At 31.3% G+C, this 10,832-nt stretch overlaps 1 protein-coding gene across 1 annotated transcript; it reads right to left on the bottom strand.

The window, feature by feature from the left end:
• Window positions 1–2,831: 2,831 nt before the first annotated feature.
• LOC133202768 (uncharacterized) lies at window positions 2,832–6,946 on the bottom strand. Its single transcript, XM_061338649.1, has 4 exons — window positions 6,806–6,946; window positions 5,381–5,543; window positions 4,201–4,276; window positions 2,832–3,044 (listed from the first exon to the last, which is right to left on the bottom strand). The coding sequence occupies exons 1-4, from the start codon at window positions 6,934–6,936 to the stop codon at window positions 2,872–2,874; spliced, it is 543 nt and encodes a 180-aa protein (XP_061194633.1). The 5' UTR covers window positions 6,937–6,946; the 3' UTR covers window positions 2,832–2,871.
• Window positions 6,947–10,832: the final 3,886 nt, after the last annotated feature.

The raw sequence follows: 10,832 nt of genomic DNA, 5'->3' as shown, positions 1-10,832 counted from the left end.
AATTGTTCTTATTTTTTTACCCACACGATATATTTGATAATTTACTGTATATAAATTGACAAACGTCTTGTAAACTCTTCACATCTTTATAAATATTTTTGTTATTTGTCTATTGTACGTAAATGTTTCCATGAACTCTTCTCCTAGATTGATTTAAGTCTTTTTGACGTATTTTTTTCCCTCCTTATTGGTAAGTTTTTTAATACCTGTAATGTTTGAGGTTTAACACAATACCTGAATCAGTGTCGCCATCGGACTCTCCATTTAAAGTGTGTAGATTCAAAACGTCCTCACCGTTGTCCTCTGTGAATGTAATATGTCGTGCTTTATACTCATATATTTACATTTCCAATGTCTTTGTCCGAGATAAAATTACAAGTTGTAAAAATATTTTATTTCTACATAAATCTACTGGTTCATCGATAGGCGCGGTTAAAAAAAATCACGTGCGGGGCGGGACAAATAGAGACAGAAGCGGGGCTATTAGCACGGGAATTTGCAGAATCAGGAGCATGTAAATATAAGGAATAACTGTCAGATTTTTTGGATTCATGACGATGATCAATCGATTGGCTTGCGTGATAATTTTATGCATAAACGCCTTCGGCGTTTATGCAAATTATCACGCAAGCCACTCGATTGATCACATCATGAATCCAAAAAATTAGACAGTTATTCCTTAAATATGTACAAATATACACGGCAGAGTCATCTTGTAACAGGTGGCATGACAACATGACAGTAGAGAGAGAGAAGGGGAGGTTGGCAAAATATATATTGTACATCTGATAATAAGGAACATAATCTTCATGTAGTTGAAATCAGTTATTGATACCTATAAAATTGATAACAAAAAAAAACTAAAAATTAAGTTACCTTATTTCTACAGTATGAACAGCTTGACATTGAAGAAAAATTGTATGCAGTTAAAAACATTTAGATTCTTCTATTATTTTTTTTTTATTTTGTGCATTTAAAAGTATTAAAAGTCAGCACTGTTGTCTCACTATGAAACTTTTTTAGCAATTATTGTTACCAGTTCGATTTAATAGGAAACTTTTTTTAATATCTTGAATTCCGGTTCATATAAAAGCCTTCCGCATAGCAAACCTTCTTCAGGAATGTTTATGATAAAGTCCCCCCTCGGAATTATTGTTATATAGCAAACAGTCCTTCCGGATACTTTACTATATAGCAAACTTTTTTCCCGGGACAATTTTACTATATAGCAATTTTCCCCCTTGCATAATAAATCTCCCGGATATCCGTTAATTCGGATTACTATTCACATTCATCGTGTGCTAATCAGAATTAGCATGATGAATGTTTTTTTTTAAATCAAAATAATTGTTAATACCTGTATATTTTTAATCTTCTTGCCTTTTGTTTATGGAAGTAAGTTTAATTGGTATCTGGATGGACCATCGACGTAACTTTTAACATTTACTTAAAATTCTAAAGCTAATGCAAATATGATTCGTTTATGAAGTAGCAAATTTTGCTCACATTGTCAAGTAATAATTGAAATAATTATTGTAATCCTTTATTAATTATTGTTATTATTATTTAAAAAGGTACTGAGATTTGTTGGTATTTACTAAAAATGCACGTTCACAAAAAAAAAAAGAAAAAAAGATTAAAGCTTAAGATTGCATGTATTCTATAGGACTTAAACACGATATTTCTTATCGTAAATAATCCACAGAAATGAAACGCCCAGTAAAATAATGAAATATTGTCTCAGAATTCTTGTATGTTTTGCACTTTCTTATTTATTTATTTATTTTTTTTATTTTTGAATAAAAATATTAGCTAATTTGCAAGATTCAAAATGGCCCTTTGATAAATTGATGTCCGCTAAGGAATTAAAGTTTTACGTCCCTGTCTTTATAAAAGATTACTATGGGTATAGACTAGATTGACAAAAAACCAAGCATTAACAAGTTTCGAGAATTGGCGAGCTGACAGTTTAAAGGAGATCGGATGGAATAATATTAGATGATTATTCTATATAGCTGTAATTCTTAAATAAATTATAGACATTGCTTCTTTGTTTTCAAGATTTTATCAAGCAAGATTTATGTATGAATTTAAAAAAATCAAATATTTCATAATTCAAATATACAAAAATTTCTTATGTTAAAGAATATAATTGTTTTAATCTTAAATGTCTGTCATATGGGAAAAAAATCTACTATCTTGTAGACCTTTAAACTTTGCAATTTAGAGTAATGAACCAGTTTTAAAGATTTCTACTAAATACATGTACACAGTTTTACCATAAAATCCACTGTAATAGGTTACACCTCGTTGAGAATTTATCAAAGGTTCCATGCCTCCACCATCCAAAGGTACAGTATAGTCATCGGTTGTATAATCCATAATTTGTCCTACTGGTATTGAAATTCTTGAATATATGTCTTTTATTATAACTATTTAAACATTTTTTATCTATAGACTTCAAACAACTCATGCAACACAACTTCAAACAACTCAGCTAACAACTCATGGCCTTTTAAACCATTTAAAATCATTGTTTTAGTACGTTATTCAGAACAATGACAAATATACTGCCACGTATACGCTTTCTCTTTAGGTCTGAATGCAAGAATAGTTTATGTTTAAGGCTAGATAAATAAAACGACAAGCTGAAAAAAAGGGGGGATGCAATATTATAATAAAGAAGGCAGAAATAACAAAAACAACTGTTAAGCAAATAATTTAATGTCATGTTGTTTACAGTAATAATTATACATTAAAGATAAACAATTTTAATTTACAAGTTGTGCAATTTTTAGGTTTAACCTTAAATAGCATTCACTGTATTTGTCCATGTTTGTATTTTATTGAAACTCTGAATAAACTGTTCTCTTAGCAAGCATATTTCGTCTCCACCCGGAAGTGACCCTGGTTTGTGTCAGCTTTTACATGCTCCATGATAGGTTTGGGAACACCGACCTTTGGATTACAGATGAAGTAGACGTTTGAAGAATATTTTGTCGGGTGATCGATCACACTTCCATGGAACATTTGTAAAAATACTCCTTAAAATGAAACCATAGGGTTTAACAAACTGGATTAAAGAAGATGAGCGAACAAGGCGAGAAAAATGCCTATTGTGCAACAAATAAGAAACTGAAAAATTTTGTCCCTTTTGTGGCAAAATTTTCTTCCAATTGATATTTCATTTAACAGTTTATTTAAGAAATAAACAACAATGTTCTCTGGGAAATGAACTTGGTTGGTCACGTGATCAAATCCTGTGAAGCCCGAAGGGCTTCTCAGAAGATTTGATCACGTACCAACCAAGTTCATTTCCCAGTGAACTTTTTAACATTGTTGATTATTACTTTTATTTACATTTGAGACGAATATTCTGAAAAGAACTGCATTTATTACACGAACGGCCCGCCGTATTGCTATGTTGTGACGCGCAATGACCTAGAAGCTGTTTGGTCTTGAGAGTTCGCCTCGCTCCAGCATTTGAATACTTACATTGGTGTTCAGCAGTCCAGCTCAGGAAATAGCTGTTCATAATGAAAAAAACAATGATCGCTACTGAGAATAATCTTACTATTACTGTATGCCTTGAGGACTTTATATATGAAGTCAAAAGCGGTGGTATCGTCTTCAGTTTACATACCTTCAAAGGAATTTCGGGTTAAAAAGGTAAGCGTGATTTTAGGCTAATTAAAAACATTCTTCACATCGAAGAAAGAAACTAATGATCATTTGTTGCACGAAAAAAAACAACAACATATGTTTAAATAATTTTTATCTTTTTCATCGCTTTAACGGCTTAGAAGTTCCGAAACCAGTGTCACTGTGACAGAAATAGTATATGTAGACAAGATAGGCCTACATGTATCATCTCGCTGTGTGATTCGGTCACGTCATGACCTCTGACCCCCTAATAAGTTCATACAGAATTGAACATATTTTCTCTTCAATAGGTTCATCTAAGAAAAATATTTGCAAATGTAAATAAAGTACATTATCCTATATTCCTCTGTACACGATGCTAGTACTTACTCACTGGAGTTCGCAAAAACTAAACCATACTGAGAATTGTACATTACAGCAATTATCACTAGTGTCATTAAATCTTAAAAACTATAACTCCCAGATAACTATTCCAAATTTAATTTTAAAACATTTTTTGAAATGAAACACTTCTGAACTATAGTTAGTATAACCTACCGTCTTTGTAAGGTGCTTGATCAAAAGCTGCGACTTCGGCGTCTCCCCATGTAATACAACCATTTGTGGGGTCCACCTATCAGAAATATGACGGATTGATAGAATGAATTTTTTCCTCATAGCTTTTGTTTACTTGTTTAAGTTTACGTTAAGTTTAAGTTGCTGTTATGATTTTTCAACGGGTAATACTAAGAAGAGTGTACGTTCATATCTGTTTCAGGGGAAAACAAAAAAAAAACCAAAACAAAAAAAAAACAAACAAACAAACAAACAGTAAAAAGTGTTTCATTACGAAAATAGAAAATATTTAATGATCTTTGAGAAAGAATAAAACTAAAATAAAAGCAGTTGCAAGGTTCATCATGGTTATATATAATTATATGACTTGTTTTTGTTTATATGGAGGCGCTCGTTATGCAAATATTGTATACATGTGTATAACCTCAGCTGTTCCTTGCTACTTACATGTATAAAATATCAGAAAAAATTGAATCTAAAAATGTGTTGTTTATATGATGTAATTCCCGGGAAGAGAACAAAAACTGCGGCTTATGATTAATAAATATTATAAAGATTCAACATAAATATGAGAAAATAGCTCTTTTTTCCCCCTAAACATAAACAATACGTACCAGGAGTATCTTCAAAATCCACAAAGAAACTAAGTAGAATGTTACATCTGCGGAAAATACTTTTTAATTTAGTTTTTCTTTGAATCACACAATTTCTATCACGGTATCCATTTTTGGTTTTTTGATTTATGACATTTATCCCAGAGATAGCACTGTAAGCTATTGTTGAATGCATATTTTTGTATTCTTATGAAGAATCATTCGACTTGGTTCAATTTTGACTCAGCATGAACGGTCACTTTAAACCGATTTTGAGAAATTTCAATTACTGTGTTTTTAATGTGGAATTCAAAGGTTTTCTTAAATATGTACACAGTTCTTTTTTTTTTTTCAATTTTGTCTTATATTACTACAATTTTACATTTTTTTTTCGAAATACAGAATGATTAACACATTCTGTAAGCAGCACTTAATATGAAAGGAGTCTATTACTCTTCTTTACCGTTATTTCAAAGCAATTCGGAAAAATACCTATGGTTGTTTATTTCGGTATTCAAAAGAAAGGCTTTTTTGCATTATTTCAAAATAATGTATGTATAAATTATTACAGTGTATATTGATCCATTGGTGCTGCAGTTGTTGCTAATCATTGGTTTTTCATTACGACATACAGACAGCTGAATTGTGACATTCATGGTGCTGTCGGCTGCTAAGTTGTCCCATTTATTATTGCCAATCACGTACAATGTCTGCATCCATATGAACGGCTTGCTGGAATTTTGTGAAATATAGAAAAGCAAGGATGAAATTAGCATTCATATATATTATTCACAAATTAAACAATCCGTTGGAATTCCCATGAGCACAGATTGTGCTCTTTTATTGATCTGTTTTGCTTTCTGAAGCAGAATTTATTAAAAAAAATTACACGAGAAGAATATTTTGTTATGGCTTTAATTCGACATTAAGATACATTTATTACGACATTTGGTTTTGTCAATTAACAGATTTCAGTTTCATTCTTATGTCATTCGATTTATCCCACTGAACTTGTAATAAAAGACACCATAGTATCTGCCAAATCTATTGCCATTTTTTTCCAAAAAATCTCACAAGTAAGATTAAAATTGAACAACTCTGTTATTTCTTTGTTCGAGAAAGATATTCTTTTTCTAAAAATAATTCACAATATATTGTAATGTAATAGAAATATGATTTTTTTTTTTGTGATCTACTATATATTTGGAGAAATGAATTTTGTGTCTTAAGATATTTCGGGAAAAGGTTCACTTTTTCGTATTTAGACGTTTTATTGAGTATAGAATTAATGGTCTGCATTTGGTTTACATATCTCCAGTATGTTCTGGTAATAATCACTGGTCATGATCTGTGTACTGTCAATTTTTCAACCAATGCCGGCTTCTGACAGAAAAGTTGATGTTACAGAGGTTTCTACGGTCTCTTTAAAGTCAGTCTTTGCAAATAATGGCCTTCTTTGCAAATATTGTTCGGTCGATTTTTTACTAATTGTTAGGCCATTGGCCATTTTTTATCATACACGTTTTGATTTTGACTACGGATTGCCCCGTTTACCTGATCAATAGAGACGGCTCATGGCGGGTCGACAGAGGGGTTGATTAGTCCTCCTAGGCATCTGATCTAACCTCTGGTTTACTAGAGGTCCGTGCTTTATCATGTTGTTACGTTACATAGGAATAATGAGGTTGATCACTGTACGTTCATCGTTTCAGAATCATATTTTACAGAATTTCTTACAATAATTTGCAATTTTAGAATTGAATGAAAAGGTGAAGATGGTGAATTTTTTTTCACCAATTCAATGGGATTGATCAATTGTTTATCATTTTATTATCTTACTGTTTAGATACTGGATAGGAAAAAAATAAATAAAGTGAAATGAAAAAAATACTATAATGCTTTGAATAAAATAATTAAAGTTGTTAAAACTGATATTTTTATATTCTGCGACTGCATTTTTTCCCAAAAAAATGAAACATAAAAAGATAACTTACGCATTCATTAAAGGACTCAAATTATACGTCTTTCCCGAAGCATCGGTATATCTACATTGCTTAATTTCCTCTCTATAAGCAAAAACTACGACAAAAAAGGCAGCAAAAACTAAAAATGAAGTAATTCGCATCTTGCTTGATGAAAATGTGTATCAGGGTAATCAAACCACTTGACATCATATGATACCGATATAGCATACACAGGTACATATAGGTTAAGTATCAATCGTAAAATATCGTTTAAGACAATGTTATCAGACGTTGTTGTCTAATATTAGATTATTTGATAACAAATTATGTGAAAATGTCTCCACGTTATTTCATAACCTATTGTGCCTACCTGATCGATGAAAAACTTTCAAGAGATATGATATTTGTAGCATCATATTTGAAAGTTATGTCTCATGCTGAGGATTAATGAATAATAGAATTACTTGCAAGTGCCTTTATAGTCATAATATTGGTGCTTACATTTGTAGCTGTAAGAACTTTTTCTAGAAATTAACAATGTGATTTCGATCAACGAAAGTATTAAATGATTGTGAATACATGTAGAGGTTTACATGTATGTTCATAAAAAAAGAGATATAATTTAGCCATTTAATACATAGTTAATATTTTAAAGAGCTACTAATAACTTGTATATTTTTATTCAGCCTGCAATACAAAGCAAAACTGATGGGTCACTATGCCAGGGTCTCTTTAGCTGTCTTTCCGTTGGTTGCAGGTTGAATGTCTTAAACTGTTAGAAGTAGCGATCCGAAAATATGCACAAATATTGGATGACAAATGATGATTGCAAAATGCAAAGGCTGCTAACTTGTAACAATTATCTTGACCTTTGACTTTCTTTTCAAAGATAGTTTTAAAAGCAAAGCAGTTACAATGTATTTATTGACTCCATGGAGAAGAGCTTTTATGTATTTAATTATATATATACAATGAAAACCATAAGAATAAAAAAAAATGTAAATTATCCTTTTAGGCTGGAACCTGACTTTGACCTACTTTTTTTTTTTTTTTTTTTTAAAAATGAGTTTCATGTATTCATGTAACGACAATATGTATGACTCTGATAAATCTACTAATAAGTAAAGGGTGAAGACAAGAAACAGTGATCAATCTCATAAATCCATTAAAGAAAACGAATCGTGATCGTACAGGAAAAAACAAGGACCCCTGGAAACACCAGAGTATGGATTAGGTGCCTAAGAGAAGTAAGCTTCCCCTATCGACCGTGAGCTCAATGTATTGATCAGCTAGACGGAGTGATCCGTAGTCAAATCAAGTTTACAAACAATGACCTAACAATTGATATGAGATACTAGTATGTCAGACATTATTCGACCCAACGTACAAAATAATATCAATTATTTGTCGGTAGCATGCCCCGGTTTAAAAATTGATCGTACTCAGATCATGCCCTTGCCTAACAATCAGTTGCGAGACGTTAACACCATATGCAGGTGATGTTGGAATATGACTACTAAATAAAAGATGTCAGGCCTTAAAATATTTTGATTTTGGAGTTGATCTTAGACCTATTAACAAACAACCATCAAACGACATTTTAAAATTTCTTGGCCTAACAAACATTTTGACCGCTTACTTCCTCCCTACTTTCATTGCAAAAAATTCATATGGCACTTTTAGACCAGAAAAAGTACGATTTGATATTTAGCATTTTCTTACACTTTTTCAAGAAGGGCTGAGTTAAGGTTATTATTAATGTATAACGACCATATTTTGTAGCTAATAAATGAATGATCCGATGTTATTAATCATGGTAGCATTTTGAAGGTGTTATCAAATAAAAATACTCCACCAAAGAAATTTACGAAATTTTGATTATTGTTCAATTAATTGCACCTTGAATCATATGAATTTGGTTCATTTCACTTTCATCGTTATCTAGCAATACACACTTAATTCAAAATTATTCAATATCCCTTCATTATACATTGCGTGAATACCTTAACCTTGACTTTTCCATTCTTGGAGGAAAAGTATTCTATCTCTTTCATCAAATGAATCGTAGAAGGAGATTTGATGTTCAATTCTTCAATGACCTTGAAGTTTGACCTTCTTTTGAAAAACGTAAAACTTGGTCATAACTTTTGAACTGTTAGTGCTAGGGTTTTCATATTTCACTTGTGCATTCCTTGTGATATTACCTTTCCTTGCTAAACAACATTTTTGATCTCAAGACCTTAGAATTTGACTTGCATTTGAGAAACTTTAACCTTGACAATGAGCTGTCATAAGGGGGCATCAATGTTTCACAAACACATCTTGTTTTGTTTTGTCCCTCTGTTTGGTTACAATAGGAATATCTTATTTGATAAAACATTGTCTTGAGTTTGTTAACACCAGATGCTAACGAGCTGAGCTAATCAACCTTCTTGTTAACTAAGCGTTTTAAGCTAAAATAATGTAACAGAAATAATTTTCATGTTGTTAGTTGTTTTCGTCATGTCCACAACCAAGGCTAAACTTTGATAAAGTAATCTTAATTTGTTTTAGAATACCCTCCGAACTTTTACCGAACTTTTTTTTAGAAAAGGCATGATGCCATTTTAGAGTCATTCACCTCCTTAAATGAACCTGAAATCAACTAAATTGGTGTCTTAAATACTTATTTTTTTCTTACATCGAAGTGACGTTCAATATTGACGAAAATTTACATTGATATTTCGGATATATATGTACAGGCAAAGGATTAACTGGAAGTTTATGCATTTGTTGATTTCTATATTTTTTTTTCTTCAAATGCAGTCTGACTTACTGTTAACAGATTTTCAAAATTCGTGGATTGTAATATGGGAAGAAATGAAAAATTAATAATAAACAAACCTGAATGCAACAATAACGTTTAACACTTCTTTAATAGATTTTAAAATAAGATTTTGAATCCTTGTTTACGTTAGAGCTGCGTACCATAAAGTCCCACAAATCTTTCTTCGAAACAACAGCAGTAAATGTTGGCGTAAAGTTATATTCAGGTAGACTTAGATGTCATTAGAAACAGCTTCAATGTATTATCGGTTGAAATCAGAACTGATGCAGTATTGTTTCGAATGAGTTTTAACAGTTTTTAATAACAGGTACACAAGACTCGGCATCGACAACAGTAGCAACAAGGAAAATCCAATTCAAATATTTGTTATATCTGTAACGAAATGTATAGAGATAACATTAACCATTATTGTTACCAATAAAAAACAGGCTCAATAAAAAAAATTGAGACAATTTTTAGAGAATCAAAATCCGTTAATTTGTGACATCATTCTAAACTAGAAACATAATTGGTTGTCAAGCTAGTAAGGCAAGATGTAATTTCTGGTAGTTATCATAATTGGCAGTTGAGAGTATTGACTTTGCTTCAATGGAACATCAGTCCACTGTATATTAGGTATTACCTATCCATGCTATAGCTTACCCGAGACAATCCCAAAAATGTGTACAATCAGAGAAGAAATACATACTCCTAATGTACGAGCGGGAGGTAAACAAGTGATCTTTGGGTAAATTTCAGCCAAGTTTTATGAAAGAATATTTGTTTGGGTAATACGCCATTGGAGAGTATGCCATACACAATTGGTCTGTTCAAGATATTACAAGTTGGTACTTAGATTGACAGCTTAATTCTACCTACCACTATTAAATAAGTGTCCAAATGACCACGCAGAGAAAGTGTACTTAGGTGACGAGGAAATCTTTTAAAAGAATCATCTTGTCTGGATGTATTTGTCGAGCACTTAGATTTTATTTTTGATAGTGAAACACTCATGAAATTATGTATTTGCACAAGATATCAAGTTTTTTTTCTTCATTTTGAAAAAAAAAATAATCATAGTATTTATACTTTAAGTTAAAGTAATTAACTGACATTCAAAAGTGAAAAACATTTCATGAAACTATAAGATTTAAACAGATCTCATATTTTTCGAAAATGAGTTTAACAATAGTACTAGCAGGAAAAAAAAACAACAAGAAATGTCTTTTTAAAGAGACAACACCGTAGAAA

The sequence above is a fragment of the Saccostrea echinata genome, unplaced genomic scaffold (assembly GCF_033153115.1).
Source record: "Saccostrea echinata isolate AGI-Se365-2 ecotype Australia unplaced genomic scaffold, CSIRO_AGI_Sech_v1 ptg000047l, whole genome shotgun sequence".
NCBI lineage: Eukaryota > Metazoa > Mollusca > Bivalvia > Ostreida > Ostreidae > Saccostrea > Saccostrea echinata.
Note: the sequence above shows the minus strand (reverse complement) of the source record. Positions and strands in the feature narration are given on the sequence as shown.